The sequence below is a fragment of the Schistocerca cancellata genome, chromosome 7 (genome assembly GCF_023864275.1).
Source record: "Schistocerca cancellata isolate TAMUIC-IGC-003103 chromosome 7, iqSchCanc2.1, whole genome shotgun sequence".
Taxonomy (NCBI): domain Eukaryota; kingdom Metazoa; phylum Arthropoda; class Insecta; order Orthoptera; family Acrididae; genus Schistocerca; species Schistocerca cancellata.
In genome coordinates this window covers 304,896,076-304,918,064 of record NC_064632.1, presented here as the reverse complement: position 1 = coordinate 304,918,064, position 21,989 = coordinate 304,896,076, and the positions used below count along the sequence as shown (strand labels likewise).

The 21,989-nt window shown below is 39.9% G+C and overlaps 1 protein-coding gene across 2 annotated transcripts in view; it reads left to right on the top strand.

The window, feature by feature from the left end:
• Window positions 1–21,989, top strand: part of LOC126092430 (YLP motif-containing protein 1) — a 639,037-nt gene that overhangs the window by 553,088 nt on the left and 63,960 nt on the right. For both annotated transcript variants that reach the window (XM_049908029.1, XM_049908028.1), the window contains exon 9: window positions 12,342–12,565. In XM_049908029.1, coding sequence (XP_049763986.1) covers window positions 12,342–12,565 — 224 coding nt within the window. The remainder of the gene's footprint in view (window positions 1–12,341; window positions 12,566–21,989) is intronic.

Here is a 21,989-nt window from a genome sequence, read left to right as displayed (position 1 = left end):
GCAACCACTATAGCAGCAGCCGGCCAGGAATGGTGTGGGCAGCGTCAGCTACTCTCAGTGAACTGAAGGCCACCTATGACAGGAATCCTTGATGAGCCTCTACAGCTGATGTCAAAAGTGATTCAAGACACTGATTGTAACATGTGGAAATAATAACTAATCATGAAGCTTCTTTCACTGCATGATACATCACCACCATCCTTCCAAGGAAAACTGTCAAGAGCTACCAACCGTCACATCCCATCACCTTCCGTGAATTCACCAAGTTACAAAACACCCAGTCCAGAAAATCCATACGTGCAATATAGGAAGCAAGTTTAGAATTTAGCAACTTACCAACACTGAGGTCATTAGAGGCAGAGCCCACCTGTTGGACAAGGGCTGATGTGTAATTGACGAAGTTCTCTTTGCAAAAATAAATAAACAAATAAATAAATCTTTGCCTGATGTGATTTTGGAAAATGATAAAAATTTAAATTTGCCTGGTTAGATGGCGATTTGGGCCTCTTACAGCTTGCTTACTTAACTACAGTGCTACATTACTTAGTTACATGCATATAACACTCAAGCTGGTTCATGTAATAAATATCAAAGTGCAGTATACTGTGAGCCTCGTGTTGATCTTAGTGAGGTGATGTTTCTTACTGAAACCTGACTAAAACATTTCTATCCTTTTTGATCATCATTTCTATTAACTCGCAAGTATGTTAGTAAATGTTCACTTTAACTGAAAGACATGTATCATGGCACTTCTTGGCCATAATGTCCACTGAGTTATTGTAACCACATGCATTAAACATCATTATTTCTAATTATTTGCTTCAGTTTGCTGCTTTAATTATGATGAGCAGTGTGCACAGAAACACGTGATGATGTCTGCACTTTACTAAGTACCTCCTAATTGTTACCAGCTTCCCTTTATTGTTCCATGTAGCAATAAAGAGCTCAGAAAAATAAAACTGATATAGCGAAGAAAAATGATTACTCATCTTCCAGAGGAGTCAGAAAGTATGAATAATAATCAGGAATGAAGCTGAAAATTTTTTAGGATGTATATAAATAAAAATATCCTACATAATAATCCTGACATTAATGAGACATTTAACTCTAAATTTTTCTCTGCTGCTGAGAAGATACAAGCAAAGAAAGAATAACAAGTGATATAAATAGATTAAAAGAAATGAGGAACTGGAGAATACAACAGTAAATAAGAAGAAAAAAGGAAAAGGTGGAGACTAAAAGAACTTTGTTGTATATAGACAGTGAAAAATATGACTGGGGGAAGGATAACACACATGAATTATGTGTTTTTTCTGTATCAAATCACCCAGATGGCTTTGGTGGTACAACAACTACACAAGCCTCCTGTAGATTAAATGTGTTGTGAAATGGCCCAGATTTTTGACTACATGATCAACAACCAAGTACTGGAATCAGTCAGTATCGTCAAGCATTACAGAATTTTGAGATCGATTTAAGGTAGAATGACCACATAACTGTAGCCAAGATGGAGGCAGAGGAAGATTTATTGGATGGGTTCTAAGGAAGTGTAAGTCAGACATATAGAAGATCCCTTACAAACAATGTTGAGGGTTGTTTATTGGTCTGGTTGTATTAATTACAGAAATAGTGAAGATTGGAAGGTGAGATCTACTGTTCACCACAGATTTATGTTATCAGAGCAAAAGAATTGTGGATACACATCTATGTCTATACTCTGCAAACCACATGCCAGTGGGTATGTCCCACTGTACCAGCTATTAGGATTTCTTCCTGTTCTATTCATGTACAGAGTGTGGGAAGAATGATTGTTGCTCTATGTGAGCAGTAATTATTGTAATCTTATCGTCATGATCCCTATATGAATTGCACATGGGAAGTTGTAGTATATTCCTAGAGTAATCATTTAAAAGCAGTTCATGAACCTTTGTTGACAGACCGTCTCGGTATGTTTTACATCTATCTTCAAGAGTCTTAGAGTTCAGTTCCTTCAGTATCTCTGTGGCTCTCCCCCATGGATTAAACAAACCTGTGGCCATTCATGATTCGCTTCTCTGTATATGTTCGATATCCCCTGTTCATCCTATTTGGTATAGGTCCTACACACATGAGCAATATTCTGGAACTGGTCACATGCATGATTTATAAGCAATCTCCTTTGTAGATTGATAGGACTTCCCCAGTATTCTACCAATAAACTGTAGATTACCACCTGTTTTACCCACAACTGAACCTTTGTGATCATTCCGTTTCACAATCCTACAAGGTGTTACACCCATGTATTTTTAGGAGTTGGTTGATTCCATCAGTGACTCATTGATATTGTAGGATGCTATTTTTTTCAGTTTATGAAGTGCAAAATTGTACATTTCTGAACATTTACAAGAAGTTGCCAGGCTCTGCACCTTGAAATATTATCAAGATCTGACTGAATATTTATGCAGCATCTTTCAGATTGTGCTTCATTACAGATAACTACATTATCTGCAAAATGTATAATTTTGCTATTAAAGTTGTCTACAAGGTCAGTAATACACAATAAGAACTGTAAGGTTCCCAACACACTTCCCTGGCGCACTCCTGAAGTTATTTCTACATCTGAAGATGACTCTCCATCCAAGATAACATTTCACTTGATACCCCATATGATCATACTTCTGACAATAATTCTAGGTACAGTGCTGAGTGAAATGCATTCTGGAAATCAAGAAATACTGCATCTACCTGGCTGCCTTGATCTAAAGCTTTCAGTATGTTATGTGAGAAAATTGCGAGCTGGGTTTCACATGATCAGTGTTTTCAAAATCCGTACTGGTTGGCATTGAGAACATAATTCTCTTCAAGATACCTCATTATGTTTGATCTCGGAATATGTTCTAAGATTCTACAGCAGATCAATGTCAAGGGTATTGGACAGTAGTCTTGTGGATCACTTCTATTACCTTTTTTGTAGATGCGTGTGGACTGGTGCCTTTTTCCATGAAGCGGGCATGGGTTTTTGTTTGAGGGCTTTATGACAGATTATAGTTAGAAGAGGGACTAACTTAGCTGCAAATTCAATTCAGAATCTGACAGGGATTCCATTGGGCCCTGGACATTTGTTCAATTTTATTGATTTCGGCTGTTTCTCGACACCACTGACACTAATACTTATTTCATTCACATTTTCAGTGGTACAAGGATTAAATAGGGGCAATTCTTCAGGGTTTTTCTTTGTAAAGGAAAATTTGAAAATGGAGTTAAGCATTTCAACTTTTGCTCTGCTACCCTCAATTTCAGTTCCTGTCCCATTAGCTAGGAGCTGGACACTAACTATGGTGCCACTAACAGCCTTTACATATGACCAGAATTGCTTTGAGTCCTGTAAAAGATGATGTCACAATATTCTGCTACAGTAGTCATTGAAAGCTTATGCATTGCTCTCCTGACAGCCAAATGTGTTTCTTTCATCAACCCTCTATCAATAGCCCTACTCTTTATTTTACACCTATTATGCAGTAATCTCTGTTTCTTTAGAAGTTTCTCTACAGCGACTGTATACCACAGAGGTTTCCTCACTTTATTAACTGTTCTGCTGAGCACATATGTATCCAGTGAATGGTCAACTATTGGTTTGAACTTAATCCAGAGTTCCTCTAAAGCTTCTGCCCTGTGCTGAAAGTTTCAAGTTCATCACTGAGATATGACACTATCGATTTTTGGTCTAGTTGACTACACGTATATATCTTTCTGCTTCGTTCATCTGTCCTTTGTACTTTGGTAACCATTGTTGCCACAACCCCATCATACTTCCTGATACCAGTTTCAATGTGGACATCCTATATTTCCATCATGAGTGGGGTTCTTAACTATCTATTGTAGGTAGTTTTCAGAGAAGAATGTTTTATCATGCCCACCACTAACAAAACTATGATTTTTCCAGTTAATTGATTGGATGATTTAAGTCTCCACCAATGTTTGCAGTATGATTGGGGAACTTACATGCAAGTGAACTGAGGTTTTCTCTGAAGTTTTTGATTACATCAGGAGATGAGTCTGGTGGGCTGTAGAAGGATCCAGTTATCATTTTATGCCCACCCCTTATACTGAGTCTGGCCCAATCTCACATGCAGCTTCAATTTCTACCTCGGTGGATCTGAGTTTCTAGTCAGCTGTGACAGATACACAACCTCCATTTCCAATTCACCTATCCTTTTGATAAACACTTAAATTTTCCCCAAAAATCTCACTGCTATCTACTTCAGGTTTCAACCAGATTTCTGTACCTATTATTATGTGAGATTCACTGCTTTTCATGAGGGCTTCAAACTCTGGTACCTTGTTGTGAATGCTTCAGCAGTTTACCATTAGGATTTTCATACTCTCACTGTGGGAGGCATATCTTTTGATCTTACACTTGTACTTCTGGGTTTCCTACAGCTATCATCACCTGTATTGGATGGAGAGTCACATAATTTAAAAAACCCTTGTGTGCATCTCACACACAGTCAGATACCTTAGTAGCAACCTCTGAGGGCACACCTGACTTATTTAGGGGAACCCTACAATTTTCAACCTTATGGTGCAAGTCGAGGAATTCACAGCCTAGCTTGTCACAGAACCTTCAAAGTATGTGGTTTAGTCCTTCCACTCAACTCAGAACCAAGGATCCACAATCAGTTCTGAGGACAATGCTGCAAATTGTGAGCTTTGAGAAGTTCCACACACAAGACTGATCTTCTCAATCTTCTATGCCAGTTGCTGGAATGACCTAAGAACGATCTCTGACTCCAGACGACAGGCATAATTTGTTCCAATGTGTGCCAAAATCTGCAGTCAGTTGCACCCTGTTCCCTCAGTGGCTACCACAGTAACCTCCTAAACATGCTGAATGAGCCCCTCAGGCACAAACACTGAGTGCACCTGTGTCCTTTCCTGTCCCTTGCTGCCATTTCCAAGGGGAACTGTGATTCGCCATACATTTGAATTGCTGACAATAGTTCCCTACCCTTTTGCATTTGCTGCTACTGACACCAGTCAAAATATGTTTCCCCAAATAGGTGAAGTGAGTACCATTGGCTCATTTTCAGTTGCAGTGAAAGACAGCACCTCAGACTTGTTGGTTGCGGATGCCCATCACATTCCAATACTCCATGTGCTGCACCTCCCATCTGTGTCAACTGCGAAGAGCACCATTCGCCTTGCTTGCCAGACTGCAGGTTTCTCAAGAAAGGAAGGAAAATCATGGAGTACGAGACCCTGGACTGACTGACCTAAACTGAGCTAAGAGAAAATTTGAATGCCTGCATCTGTGTATGACATCATCTTACGCCGCTGCTACAACACTTCTGGCACCATCAGCTCTGCCAACCTAAGTCACCTCTTAGACCCAGAAGACTACACCTGCCCCCTTGATGGTGGGGGCATTTCCCTCCTTGTTGCTCCTGCACCTCCTACTTCGGGAGCAACCCCCCCCCCCCCCCCCCCCCCCAACCATCGGTGATGTCCGTCCCCACTTCTAAACCAGAGAAGCGTAAGTTTCTTCGGCTACTCTTGCTAGGAAGGGATCCCTTGGGTCACTCTTTTCCCAGGTTTTTGCTAGTGGGAAAGATGACACCTGCCAGTGGCTGAAAAGCCCGAAAGCAGCTGGCCATAGGGCTTCACGCTCATCCTCAGTCCCAGAGACTGAGCCAGTGAAGTCCTCCCAGCCAGATAAATCCAAGGAGCAGTGAGAGAAATAAAAAAAGAAAACCCCAAAGACCAAGGAAATTGTGGTGGCACCCACACCACCGCTACCAACAAGCTCTGCGTCTGAGGATGAGGTGGAGATTCTGGCATCCACTGAGGACCTAGATCTCGCCAGACCATCAGACAGAATGGATATATACTGCTCAGTCAATAAGTCAGTGGCAGCAGGTGACTCAGAGGTGTAAACTGCCTCATTGAATGTTCCATGCCTTCCCAGTCTCACGATGTCATCCTCCAGTGGAATTGCAGCAGTTTTTTCCACTGCCTGGCTGAGCTACGGCAACTGTTAAGCTTTAAACCTGCTTTTTGCATTGCCCTCCAGGAAACCTGGTTCCCGGTAATGCAGGCCCCTGCCCTCCGTGGCTATAAGAGACCGTAGTTACTATAATCGAGTGTCAGTTGGAGTTTGCGTTTATGTCCTAAAGTCAGTCTGTAGTGAACATGTGCCCCTTCAAACCCCTTGAAGCCGTGGCTGTCAGATTCAGGATGACGCAGGAAATGACTGTCCGCAGTATATATTTTCCTCCAGATGGTGCAGTACTCCTGAATGTATTAGCTACACTGATTGATCAACTCCCTAAACCTTTCCTACTTATGGGAGATTTTAATTCCCATAACCCCTGGTGGGGTGGTGCCATGCTTACTGGCCAAGGCATAGCTGTTGAAACTTTACTGTTGCAATTCTACCTCTGCGTCTTAAATACTGGGGCTGCCACACATTTCAGTGAGGCTCATAGTAGTTACTCAGCCATTGATTTATCAATTTGTAGCACAGGACTTCTCCCATCTATCCACTGGAGAGCACATGACGACCTGTGTGGTAGTGACCACTTCCCAATCTTCCTGTCACTGCCCCAGCGTCAGGCCCATGGACGCCTGCCCAGATGGGCTTTAAACAAGGTGGACTGGGAAACTTTCACCTCTGCTGTCACCATTGAATCTCCCCCACATGGTAACATTGATGTGATGGTTGAGCAGGTGACTACAACAATTGTTTCTGTGGCAGAAAACACGATCCCTCACTCTTTAGGGTGCCCGAGGTGTAAGGCAGTCTCCTGGTGGTCACCAGAAGTCGCTGAAGTAATTAAGGAGTGTTGGCAAGCTCTACAGTGGCATAAGCGGCACCCTTTGCTGGAGCACCTCATAGCCTTTAAATGGCTCCGTGCCTGTGTTCATACCTTATCAGACGACTGAGGCAGGAGTGTTGGGAGAGATATGTCTCAACCATTGGGCGCCATACATCACCTTCCCAAGTCTGGGCAAAGATCAAATGTCTTTTCGAGTACCAGACGCCAACAGGTGTCCCCAGTGTTACCATAAGTGGCGTATTATCTACCGACGCAAACACTATTGCCAAGCACTTTGCTCCAGCCTCTGCATCAGAGAATTACTCCCCAGCCTTTCGTACACTCAAACGGCGGCTGGAAGGGAATGTCCTCTCATTCACTACATGCTGCAGTGAATCCTATAATGCCCCATTTACAGAGTGGGAGCACCTCAGTGCCCTTGCACATTGCCCCAGCACAGCTCCTGGGCCTGATCCGATCCACAGCCAGGTGATTAAACATCTCACATCTCTCATCTGACTACAAGCGACATATCCTCAACATCTTCAACTGGATCTGGTGCAATGGCATCTTTCCATCACAATGGCAGGAGAGCACCATCATTCCGCTGCTCAAACCTGGTAAAAACCCAGTTGATGTGGATAGCTATCAGCCCATCAGCATCACCAAAGTTCTTTGTAAGCTGCTGGAACGTATGGTATATCAGTGGTTGCATTGGGTCCTGAAGTCTTGTGACATACTGGCTCCATGTCAGGGTGGCTTCCACCAGGGTTGGTCTACCACTGATAATCTTGTGTCCATCGAGTCTGGCATCTGAACAGCCTTTTCCAGATGCAACACCTGGTTTCCATCTTTTTTGACTTACATAAAGCATACGACACGACCTGGTGACATCATGTCCTTGCCACATTGTATGAGCGGGGTCTCTGGGGCCCACTCCCAATTTTTATCCAAAACTTCCTGTTTCTCTGTACTTTCTGTCTCCAAGTTGGTGCCTTCCATAGTTCCGTCCATATCCAGGAGAATGGAGTCCTGCAGGGCTCTGTATCAAGTGTCAATTTTTAGTGGCCATTAACAGTCTAGCAGCAGCTGTCAGGCCCTCCATCTCACCTTCTCTTTATGCAGACAACTTCTGCATTTTGTACTACTGCTCCAGTAATGGTGTTGCTGAGCGGCACCTACAGGGAGCCATCCACAAGGTGCAGTCATGGGCTCTAGCCCACGGCTTCCAGTTTTCAGCTGCAAAGTTGCGTGTCGTGCACTTCTGTCGGCATTGTGCCATTCATCCAGAACCAGCACTTTACCTTAATGATGATTCACTCACTCTAGTGGAGACATATCAATTCTTAGGACTGGTTTTTGATGCTCAATTGACTTGGCTCCCTCATCTTCGTCAGCTTAAGCAGAAGTGCTGGCAGCACCTGGATGCCCTCTGTTGCCTGAGCAACACCAATTGGGGTGCAGATCTACAGAGCCCTTGTTCAATCCTGAATTGACAATGGGAGTGTGGTATATGGTTTGGCAGCACCTTCAGCTTTGCATTTACTCAACCCTGTGCACCACCACTGGGTTTGCCTAGTGACAGGAGCTTTTAGGACGAGTCCGGTGACCAGCATACCGGTGGAAGCTGGTGTCACTCTATTGCAGATCAGACATACACAACTACTTGCCAGTTATGCAGCACACATTCATAGTTCTCCTGAGCATCTGAATTACCATCTCCTTTTCCTGCCCATGGCAGTCCATCTCCCGCATCAGTGGTCGGGGCTAATGATTGTGGTTCGTGTGCGGTCCCTTCTCTCCGAACTGGAGTCCTTCCCCTTACCACCTCTACTTGCTGCCCATTCACGTATGCCTCCACGGTGTAGCCTCGGCCGCAGCTCCGTCCGGACATTTCATGTGGCACTAACGACTTCATTAACCCTGTGGCTCTCCGCTGTCACTTCCTCTCGATTCTTGACGTGTTCTGGCACTGTGAATTGGTTTACACCGATGGCTTGATGGCTGATGGTCACATTGTCTTTGCCTACATGCATGGTGGCCATACTGAACAGTATTCCTTACCTGATGGCTGCAGTGTATTCACTGCGGAGCTGGTGGCCATTTCTAGTGCATTTCAGTATCTCCTATCATGCCCTGGGGAGTCTTTTCTTGTATGTACTGTCTCCTCGAGCAGCCTGAAAACTATCAACCAGTGCTACCCTTGCCATCCTTTGGTAGCATCCATCCAGGAGTCCATCAGTGCCCTGGAATCGAACAGTCATTCAGTGGTGTTCGTCTGGACCCCTTGTCACGTCAGAATCCCAGGAAATGAACATGCTGACAGGCTGGCCAAACAGGCTACGCAGAAACCACTTCTGAAAATGGACATCCCTGCAACTGACCTCTGTTTGTTATTACGCAGCACAGTTTTTCAGCTTTGAGAGACAGAATAGCAAAATCTCAGTACGCACAACAAACTGTGAGCCATTAAGGGGACCACGAATGTGTGGAAGTCCTCGATGAGGGCATCTCACAGGGATTCTGTGGTTCTCTGCAGGCTCCGCATTGGCCGTTCGTGGGCGACCCACGGCTACCTCCTCCACCGTGAAGACCCACCTCAGTGTTGGTGCGGCACCCAGTTGACAGTGGCCCATATTCTTCTGCTATGTCCTTATTTGGCTGCCTTTCAACTTCATCTTCAGTTGCTGGACTCGTTATCATTGATTTTAGCAGACAATGCCTCTTTGGCTGATTTAATTTTATGTTTCATCCATGAGGGTGGGTTTTATCATTTGATCTGAGCGTTAGCTCCTATCCTTTGTCCCTCATTGTCCTTCACCCTAATGCTTTTAGGTTGAAGGTTTTAATGTGTTGCAGGGTGTTGTTCTCTTGTCCTTTTTTGTTCCTTTTAGTGTTTGTTGCCTTTCCTTTGTTCTTGTGGTCTTTCCTTTCTTTCTGTTTTGTGTTATATGTCTTGCCTATTTTATTCTCACACTTGTGGCATTGTTTTATTAGGAACAAGGGACTGATAACCTCGTAGTTCGGTCCCTTCCTCCCTCTTTTAAACCAACCAACCAACCTATCTCCATTATAAGTGTAACAGGTACACAACACTGATTCGTGGCAGCTGCCAATTGTTTGACTGTAGTCAGGATGATTTCCAACTGCTGACAGACATCAACCAACTCATCCCTTGCTTGAGAACAGCATTCACAGTGGGGCTGGTGTTCTGGCTGGTGCAATGTATTACAAGACAGTGAACAAGTGTCTTTAAATTAAGCCCACTCATTATTTTCTAAATGTTGAGCTAAAAAATTGCTAATTCCCTATAAGAAATGAAGCAGATACACAAAAATGAGACTTCTATTAAGGCAAAAAAAAAGTAGTTTTCAAAAAGTTTTTGATGTTAATTATAATTGTTAGAAAACTTGAAAACAAAGTTATTTTATGATAAATGTAGATGATATATAGGGCTACTCCTCTTTAAGGGAAAACCAGATGTCACACAATACGTTTGTTAGAAAATCTGCTACGGTAACCAAATCACAAATGTCCATTTGCTACAAATTTCTTGTAGATTATGCAAAGAACAATGGTAGATTCCAAAAATTCTCAAAAATGTACATTTATTTGTGTTGATATATGATGGAATTCATGGGTGATCTATTCTTTAGCTGAACTATAATTTGCAAACGCTGATTTGCAACAAAATAAATTACGTACCCAAAACAAAAACACTCTTACTGGTAACTTACAAAGATATAGTTTTGTAAGCATCCAAAAATTGTCAAACTATCCTATTTCTCACAGAATTGTGCAATGAAATAAGAGAACTATTGTTTTGAACAGATATAGGCCTACTGTTCTGAATTTTTTTAAAAGAGGAACATTTGGTTTAGAGCTACAATGTAGTAGTAGTAGTAGTAGTAGTAGTAGTAGTAGTAGTTTATTCATCCAGAGACAATGAACATTGCATGGATTTCGTCAAAAAATACATAGTATATATGTACACACATATAGGGTGAACAATACTATACAAAATACAGATGTGAATTGGTGATAACAGTACTAGTGTATCACGGCACTCATGAATGTTTGAATTTCACAGTATATCACAATACAAGTGGGTACCGATACAATCAATGAAAGATTATGCAGAAGTGATGCGAACAGTAAACTGTGCAAATCTAGAACTTTAAATCAGCACATGATCTCAAACAAAGGAAAATTCCTAAATCTGGCTGTTATAAATAAATAAATCTGCATATTGCACAGAGTTTTCACTTAGTTGAATCTGTGCACACATTTACACTGGCTTGCAAAAGAAGACCAATACAGCATAAGTTTATCTTGATAAAAACTGCTAAAATATGAAGCACCAACAAAGCACGTCTTCTGCCTCTTGCAGCTAACACTACAGTTGACATATTCATACACTCTACATATTCCAGTGAGACATGCTACAACGTCACAAAGAATCTTACTTCGAAGTACTAAGAACCCATTATTCCAGTAAGAGCCAAGAAATCTGTTACTTCCTCCAACATGCATCTTACTTAATGACAACCATGGTATAGTGACAGAAATTTGGGTCCATGCAGGAGGATATTGAGTCATTGTTTTCTTCTTCAAGATCTTGCCAATGGTTTGAAAGCAGAATTTCTTTCTAACTATAAGAGTACATTAGAACTCTGTAAGTAGGGACTATTTTTCCAACACTTCTAAAATTGCTTTAGTCCATCCTGTGATAATATTTGTGCTGTTGACTCTTCTCTCTCTCTCTTTTCTTTTTTTTCCCCCCCTCTTGCAATGCCTGATTTTCTCCTTTCTTATTTCTTGTTATCTTTGTTTACTGTATTTCTAACTGAAAAGAATCCACTTTGATTGGTCTTCTTTTGCAGTTCTTTCTTGAATCAGAAAAAATGCAATTAAACATTTCATATGTATTATATCAAACTTGATATTTCAAGTATATTTGGTGTTTTGCTTTCAGGTACAAAAACTATTAAATAACAAGCATACAGACTATGTCCATGACAGAAATATGATTCTTTTAAATTCTGTCAACACCAATGGAATGCTTCCAATTGTGATTTATTTATAGTTACAATATATACTAATATTACCTTTCCGTAAGGCTGAGTAGTAATTCATAGTATGCAACCTGCCTGGCCTTCTTATTTTCAGTTAATATTTCTTCTTCTTTGTTGTTTTCAAGTATATAATTAGTATTGTTGTTATTGTTGCTATATTAATCTTTGAGTAATGGCCACTTTTTCTAACTATTTCTGCACATACACATTAATATGGGTATCAGTATTAACTAAGCATACTAACTGTGTCAGTTATTATATGTTTGTCATCTTTAATCCTGTTGAGAGTAATTTCCAGGAGTTTCTGAAATGTTTTTGTTACATGTATGCATCAGCTTTCTGTATATTGACTGATAAATGTGTATTCACAAAACAGATATTGGTTATCAACATTGTTCTGACAAGTTAAAAATAGAACTGAAATACAAAATGAAAATAAATGTTCTAATGTAAATTAATTTTTCCATTTCAGATCCAAACATGGTGCACACTCCAGATGAAGTACCTCCTGTAGGACAGTCTAGGATGTCTGCTGAAGGCTCACAAAGTTATGGAACTGGGCCTGTGCCTCCAGATTATTTTTATGAGGAAAGTCAGGAGGGGTCAGCTGTACATGGGACTGCAAGAGGACAACACACTCATTCTGCACAACAAGGAGAGAGAGAGAGCATTGTTGACAGTGCATCTCTGATGCAGGTAATACACATCAATTATGTTAAAAGTTTTGTTTTTCGAACAGTTTTATATAATAAATTCACTGACATTTAAATACCTCTGTCTTACCAAACATGGATTGTTTTTGAGTTCTTTGCTGCGATGGAAATATTATCATCATTTTTGAGCATTATTCTGTAGTCTTTTAATAAACCAATGTGGTTTTCTTTTCTATGAAAACTTGTCATTCCAAAATAACCAAACAGGTAATGGAGGACTGTTTAAATTAATGGCGAGAAGCATTTCTACTGAAGTAAATGAAATCACTGGAGAAAAATTACTACTGTATACCATGAGGGAACAGGGTGCAACCAACAGCAGATTGTGGTGAATATTGGAACAAGTGATGCCTGTTGTCTGGACTCGGAGGTCATTCTTGGGTAATTTCAGTGACTGGCAGAGAAGGTTGAGAAGATCAGCCTTGTGTGCAGAGTTTCAACAAAGCTCATAGTTTGCAGTATTGTCCCCAGAACAGATCATGTCCCTTTGGCTCTGAGGCAAGTGGAAGGACTGAACCAGAATCTTCGAAGGTGCTGTGACAAGCTAGGCTGCAACTTCCTGGACTTGCACCATAGGGTTGAAAACTGTAAGGTTCCCCTAAATAGGTCAGGGAGGCCCTACATATCAAATGCTGCTACTCAGGTAGCTGACTGTGTGTGGGGTGCACACACGGGTGTTTTAGATTAGGTAACTCTCCATCCGATCCAGATGATGATCGCTGTAGGAAACCCAGAAGTACCAGTGTAAGATCGTAAGAAATGCCTCCCACAGGTGAGAGTATTAAAATCCTCATGGTAAACTGCCAAAGCATTTGCAGCAAAGTGCCAGAGTTTGAAGATCTCATGAAAAGCAATGAAGCTCAAATGATACTAGGTACAGAAATCTGGTTGAAACCTGGAGTAGATAGCAGTGAGATTTTTGGGGAAAATTTAAGTGTTTATCGAAAGGATAGGCAAATTGAAAATGGAGGTGGTGTATTCCTCACAGTAGACAAGAAACTCACATCCACTGAGGTAGACATTGAAGCTGCATGTGAGATTGTTTGGACAAGACTCAGTGTGAGGGGTGGGCATAAAATGATAATTCGATCCTTCTATCATCCATCAGACTCATCTTGTGAGGTGACCAAATACTTTAGAGAAAACCTCAGTTCACTATTACATAATTCCCCCAATCATACTGTAATCGTTGGTGGAGAATTTAATCATCCAACAAGTAACTGGGAAAATTAAAGTTTTGTTAGTGGTGGGCATGATAAAACAGCCTGTGAAACTTTACTAAATGCCTTCTCTGAAAACTACCTATAACAGATAGTTAAGAACTCCACTTATAATGGAAATATATTGCATCTAATGGCAACAAATAGATCTGAGGCTGTCTACATCGAAACTGTTATCAGTGATCATGATGTGGTTGTTGCAACAATGATTACTAATGTACAAAGGACAGATAAACCAAACAGAAAGATATATATTCAGTAAACTAGATTAAAAATCAGTAGTATCATATCTCAGGGAGGAACTTGAAATTTTCAGCACAGGGCAGGAGCATGTAGAGGAACTCTGGGTCAAATTAAATTCTGACCATGCACTGGATAGATATGTACCATTTACAACAGTTCATAATGGTCGCATGGTCTGTCTACAAAAATGGGAGTGGAAGTGATTCAGAAAAAGTACTGGCCAATATTCTTGACATTGATTTGCTGTAGAATCTTAAAACATATTCTCAGCTCAAATACAATGAGGTATCTTGAAGAGAATGACCTTCTCAGTGCCAACTAGCATGGATTTGGAAACATGGATCGTGTGAAACCCAACTCGCACTTTTCCCGCATGACATACTGAAAGCTTTGGATCAAGGCAACCAGGTAGATGCAGTATGACTTGATTTCTGAAAAGCATTTGACTCAATACCACATCTACACTTACTGTTAAAATTATGATCATATGGGTATTAAGTGAAATTTGTGACGGGACTGAGGAATTTTTGGTAGCAGGGACACAGCATGTTGTTTTGGATGGAGAATCATCATGAGATGTAGAAGGAACTTCAGGTGTGCCCCAGAGAAGTGTGTTGGGGCCTTGCTGTTCATATTTTATATTAATGACCTTGGAGACAAATTAATAGTAAAACCAGGCTTTTACAGATGATGCAGTTGTCTGTAATGAAGTGCTACCTGAAATAAGTTGCATAAATATTCAGTTACATCTTCATAAGATATCAGCAAGGTGCAGAGATTGGCAACTTTCTCTAAATATTCAGAAGTATAAGTTTCCTGCTTCACAAACAGAAAAAAAGTGGTATCTTATGACTGTAACATTAATGAGTCTTTGTTGGAATCAACCAACTTGTACAAATTCCTGGGTGTAATGCATTGTTGGGATATGAAATGAAATGATCACATAGGTTCAGTTGTGGGCAAAGCAGGTGTAGACTTCACTTTATTGGTAGAATACTGAGGAAGTGCAATCAGTCCACAAAGGAGATTGCTTACAAATCAGTCATGTGACCAATTCCAGAATATTGCTCACGTGTGTGGGACTCGTATCAAGTAGAACTGACAGGGGATATTGAATCTATGCAGAGAAGAGCAGCACGAATGGTGACATGTTTGTTTAATCCATGGCAGAGTGTCACAGAGATACTAAAAGAACTGAACTTGTAGACTCTTGAAGACAGACGTAAATTATCCTAAGAAAGTCTATTAACCTTTGTGCAGGCATGTCAGCACACAGTGTGTGCCAAATTTATATAATTGGTGTGGTTATCATTTTGGCAACAATGGAGACCTTTGATAATTGACATATTTCTTCATTACTGTTCTGACAACCGTTATGCGCAGTGCAGCAATTGTCAATGCTAAAGAATTTGTTAAACGGAGAATTTAGTGTAATGCTGGTGCTTCTGGTGCACTCAGTGCATCATGCGACTGGCCGTGTAAGTATTTTTTTACATCTTTGAACATAGTGGTTATTTTACTTACAATGTTCCTCTCGCCTGTGTTCAATACAAATTTTTATTTTAGGGCAAGAAAGCATTTAACTAATGAGGAACTCAAATGGCTCTTGAATGAAGATTCAGATTTCACAAAAGATGTAGCCACTATATCAGATGATGATACTGATGAGGAAATGGAGGTAATTACTTGTAGTGACCATGACACTGAAAGTGTACAAGAGTATGAGTCAGATGAACTTGAAGACAATAATTGTCAGCCAGGTTCTATTGGGTATTTGTTTGTGGGAAGAGACAAAACTTCTAAATAGAGGAAAGGTACTAACTCTGCCACAAACAAAGCAAGAAGGAAAAATACGGTAAAAATTTTTCCTGGACCCAAAGCTATCTCCAGGCATGTAACAACCAATGTTTCTGGATTCCTCAAGATAGTTAACATGAAAATGATTGATACTATTGGGAAATATACAAACAATTATCCAGAATTTTCTGATTGTCAGAGAGAAAGAGACAAAAAAAGAAATGATGAGAAGTGAAATACTAGCACTCCTTGGGTTAACTTCTCTCTTCAGAGTATACAAGACTAACCACATGAATGTAATGGAACTGTGGAATACCGACGGATCAGGAATTGAAATAGGAAACGTTTTGGTGAACTACAAGCAGTTTCTATTCTTGCTCATTGTATTCATTTCGATGATAAAACCACAAGAGAAGAGAGGAGAAGAACTGATAAGTTGCCCATAGTACATTTGATTCTAGATGAGTTTGTAACTAATAGCAAAAGTATGTACAGCATCAGTGAGTTTGTAACTATTAATGAGAAACATCAAGCCTTTTGCGGTTGTTGTGGACTTGTGCAATATATCCCCAACAAGCATACCAAATATGGCATTAAGATATGTGCAATTTGTGGTGTGAAAACATTTTTTACAAGAAACCTTGAGGAATGTTGTGGGAAGCAGCCTGAAGTATAAAATTAAGTGTTGGAAATAGTTCACAGACTTGTGAGTCATATAGAGGGATCCAACAGGAATGTAACTATGGGCGATTGGCATACAAGTTGCCACTTGGCTATGTCACTATTAGGTAAAAGGCTTACATGTAATGGGACACTCATAAAGAATAAAGAAGAAATTCCCTTGGAATTCCTGCCTAAGAAAAATCAATTACCTGGTTCATCTCTCTTTGGATATAAAAATGATTTTATGTTGGTTTCGTATGTACCAACGAAGAACAAGGCAGTTTTGTTGTTTTCAACTATCAATGAATATTCTTGAAAACCAGAGATTGTGTTAGATTACAATGGCACTAAGGGTGGCATTGATACAGTTGACCAGATGTGTGGCACATATTCCGTGGCTCATATAATGAGAAGGTGGCCTTTGGTAATCATTTTTGCCCTAATGGACATTGCTGGTATCAACGCCCAGGTCCTTTTTTACTCAAATGGACAAAATCAGAAGGTTATGAGAAATGTATTTGTGAAGAACCTGGCTTATGACCTTATGAAACCACATCTAAATAGAAAGAGAGAAAATTCTGAGCCTTCCCAAGGACATATCGCTGTTCCTTCAAAGGTACTGGATAGCATCTGAGCAAGTTAAGAAGCATTTGGCTAAGAAATGGGGACACTTTGTTATTTGTGGAAGGGCCAAGAATATTAACACAACAATGAAGGGAGATTCTCATAATAGTTTTGTTTGCAGGAAGCATACAAGTGTCAAGTTACACCTGCAGACACAGTTGACTAGTGATTTGAATCTTGACATCTCTTAAATTACTAAGTAGTGAACATGATCTGTCTGTAAGCTGTTATAATATGGTTTCCATTGGCATTCACTATGAATGTATTAATTTTCAACACTGGCAGCAAAATATAGAATTTTTAGAACTGTCCTTTATGTGTTTGCATGTATATTAGCATTTCTAAATAAAGTGTAAACAACAGCCATGTTAAATAATGAAACATTCTTTCTCTCTATAAGTGAGAAACAGTGTACAGACATTTCTTGGCTAGATAGGTAACATTATTTCTTTGAATTTTCCACTGTGCCCATAATAAATTATTTGTATTAATTGCACAGTAAAATTTGTTATTTCAGTATTATTAATATCATTTTGAGTGATACTATATCTCTCTTAAAAGCAATAAACTAATTAATATCAATAGAAGAGTGGGAGCATATGAAAATAACTATAGAACTGAACAGTGAAAGTGGCACACAAAATGTGCCGCACAGTTGCTCGTGCAATAAAAAAATGCTCACCTGCCAGAGGGTTAACAAAGGATGAAGAACATTCTTTAAATGATTACTCTAGGAATATACTACAACCCTGTATGTAGTGCTCACATAGGTATTGTGACAGTAAGATTAGAATTATTATTGTACACACAGAGGCATTCAGACAATCATTCTTCCTGCCCTCCATATGTGAATGGAACAGAAAGAAACCCAAGTAACTGGTACAAAGAGATGTACCCTCTGGCATCCCCCTATGGTGGTTTGCAGAGTGTAGATGTAGGTGTAGATGAAAGATATGGACATAAAAGTAAGTCACACCTCAAGACATTAATCTCCAAAATCTTGGGCATAATCATGGGATTGGACTTTGAGCGCTATGAAGGCTGTATTTATGGTAAAGCACATTGCTTCCATTTGTCTTCCATAAGAGACCTTCTAAACTGGGAGAGTTGATTCACGTGGGTGTCTGTTGTCCTTTTGAAAAGCCCATTCTGGGTATCTCTACTTTGTGTTATTCAAAGATGATTACAGTAAATTTCAAGCAGTTTACTTTGTCAAGGAAAAATCAGAAGTTCCTAATAGACTACTACAGTTTATAACAGAAACAAAGACAGCTAGGCATACAATCAAAAACCTCTTAAGCAATAATGGAGGAGAGTTCAGCAATAAACAGACAAGGGAGATTTTGCAGAAAGAGGGCTTAATCCAAAGTTTTACTATGCCATTAATTCCACAGCAAAACAGATGCAGTGAAAGGGATAATTGTACACTTGTTGAAACAGCCAGGGCCATGGAATATGCTCCTGGAAACATTCTTCAGTCATTTTGGACAGAAATGATAAATTCTACAGCATACATCCTGAATCAAATGTGACTTTCCAATATTTTAGGGATGAAACTTCATGGCAGATTAAAACTGTGTGCTGGACCGAGACTCGAACTTGGGACCTTTGCCTTTCAACCATCTGAGCTACCCAAGCACGAGTCACACCCTGTCCTCACAGCTTTACTTCTGCCAATACCTTGTCTCCTACCTTCCAAACCTTACAGAAACTCTCCTGCAAACCTAGCAGAACTAGCACTCCTGAAAGAAAGGATATTGTGGAGACATGGCTTAGCCACAGCCTGGGGGATGTTTCCAGAATGAGATTTCCACTCTGCAGCGGAGTGTGCGCTGATATGAAACTTCCTGGCAGATTAAAACTGTGTGACGGACCGAGACTCGAACTCGGGACCTTTACCTTTTGCATTCAAGTGCTCTACCATCTGAGCTACCCAAGCACGACTCACGCCCTGGTCTCCATATGAAATATGGTATTGAAAGATGCCTGGCATGAAGTACCTACATATAATAGAGTCTAAATGTTACGTTCACATTCCAAAACAATTACAAATGAAAATTGATCAAAAAGCAATAAAAGGGATTCTGATTGGCTGTGACAATGATGATAGTTATCAGATCTGGTACGAATCAAATCATCAGTTAACGAGGTCATGAGATGTTATTTTTGAAGAGAAAAATATCTGAAAGGAAAGTCTGTTAGTTCCTGTCTTCTTCATCAGAAGTCTCAAGAGTCATCAGAAGAGAAATTAGAACAATATGAGTTTGATAATTATGATGATTTACAGGACGAAACTGAAGAGAGATTAGAACAATCTGATGATGGAAGAATTAGGCCACAAATGAGTGAATGTTTAAGACTAAAATGTCCAAAAAGACTTCAAGACTGTTATACAGTTAATGACCTGTGAGGAAACAAACCTCATTGTGATGGTATAAATTTGAGTCAATGAGATGACTAGAAAGCAGTAATGGATCAAGAAATGGCAACACATCAAGAAAATGGAATTTCCATTTTAGAAGATTTACTTCCTGGAAAGAGGGCAATTGCCTGTAAGTGGATCTATTTTAAAAAAAATCATATGGCATTATTGGCCGTGAGGGTGGATCTATAAACTGAAGATGAATGCTGATGGATCGGTTGACAGGTTCAAAGCAAGACAGTTATCAAAGGATTTTCTCAAAAGAAAGGGGTTAGATTATGAAAAAAGTTTCAGCCTTGTGTCAAAGATGTGGACTACTCAAACATCATTCAGCATTGCAGCCAAAGGGATGATGAATATTGCACAAGTACATGCAACTATGGTTTTCTTTATGGTGACTGAAGGAAAAGATATTTCTGCCACAATCTGAAGTTTAATGATGGTTCTATGAAAGTATGTCAATTAATGAAAAGCTTATATGGCCTGAAACAGGCACCCCTCTGCTGGCATGAGAGATTCACTGATTATGTGATGGAATTAGGATTTAAGAGAAGTGAAGCTTATCCTTGCCTCTTTATAAGACAAAGATGTTCGAACAAGATTTTCTTTGTACTCTTTGTTGACGATGGATTGATTGCGATGAACAATGACAGTGAAGAATTTATTGAAGATCCTGAAAGAGAATTCAAAATAAAATAAAATCTAGCTTTATATTTCCTAGGCTTGGAAACTGATAGAAAAGGAGATAGATCCATTCAAGTCAGTCAGACTCATTATACCAAGAAGGTTTTATAGTGCTTTGGCATGAGTGATTGTAGAGCTGTAATAACTCCAATTATCAAGACAACCGCATGGAAGAGAACCCTACCAATACTAAATATCCTTATAGACAAGCAATTCAATCCTCAATGTACCTTATGTTTGAGACAAGACCACACATAGCATATGCTGTTGGGGTAGTATCTAGATGTCTTGAAAGTCCAACAGGGCATGATATAATAGGGTTAAGAAGAATTTGTTGCTATTTGAGAGGCACATATGACTCTAGACATATTTACAAAAGTGGTGAAGACAAAGACATCCTTGAATGTTATAGTGATGCCAATCTTGGAGGTGATTTAGGGACTGGATGATCTACCTCAGGTGTCCTCTCTCTGTACTTTGGTGCACCTGTCAGTTGGATGAGTCAATGACAAACTTCAGTTGCAATCTCCACTACAGAAGCTGAAGGTATAGTGGCTAGTGAAGCAACATGAGAAATGGTCAGGATGAAGAGACTTTTAACTGAAATTTGACAGCTAGAGGATTCAAAACCTTGCCTATGAGTGGACCATGAAGCTGCACTTTGACTCACACAATTTCACCCGTCTCAGACACCTCTCTGTTCAAGAATTAGTTACAGCTGGTGAAATTACCATTTCTTGAGTAGATACAGAAAATCAGCTTGCAGATTTATTGACAGAACTGTTATTTGCTGCCTGATGAAGACAATTGTGCAAAAATGTGAGTGTGTGTAAGTTATTAAATAAGGGAGACTTAAAGTTTTGCATTGTGAACAGTTTTATTTAATAACTTCACTGACATTTAAATATCTCGATCTTAACAGACGCGGATTGTTTTTGAGTTCTTTGCTGCAATGGAAATGTTACTGTCATTGTTAAGCATTTTCTGTAGACTTCTAATAAGCCAATGAGTGTTTCTTTTTACGAAAAACTTGTCATTCCTAAATGGCCATGTAGGTAAAATTCTACCTAGCTGTTATCTCAATACATGTCAATTACGTTCAAATATAGGCCTCTCTGAGAGAACCAGCCATGACAAAACTGTTCCAACAGATGTACAAGATACATGAGACTGGCAAAATACCCTCATACTTGAAGGAGAATGTAATAATCCCAATTACAAAGAAGACAGATGGTGTCTGTTATGACTGTTATTGAACTATCAGTTGCATAAATCATAGTTATAAAATACTGACACAAATTATTTACAGGAAAATGGAGAGTCTCGGGGGAAGATCAGTTGGACTCTGAAGAAATGGAGGAACATTGTAAGAATACTACCCTGTGACTTGGAAGTTATGCTGAAGAGAGGCAAACCTACATTTATAGCATTTGTAAATTCAGACAAAGCATTTTTCACTGTTGACTAGACTACATCCTTTGAAATTTTGAAGGTAGCAGGAATAAAAGACAGAGAACAAAACATTATTGATGACTTAGAAGCCAGACTGCAGTTATGAGTTGAAGGACAAGAAAGAAAGGCAGTAGGTGAGAAGAGAGTTAGACAGGGTTGCAGCCTGTCCCTGATGTTAATCTGTCTGTACGAAGAGCAAGCTGTAAAGGAAACTGAGGACAAAATTGGAAGGGAAATTAAAATTCAGGGAGAAGAAATAAAAATTTTGACATTTGCTTATGATGATGTAATTCTGCAGAGAT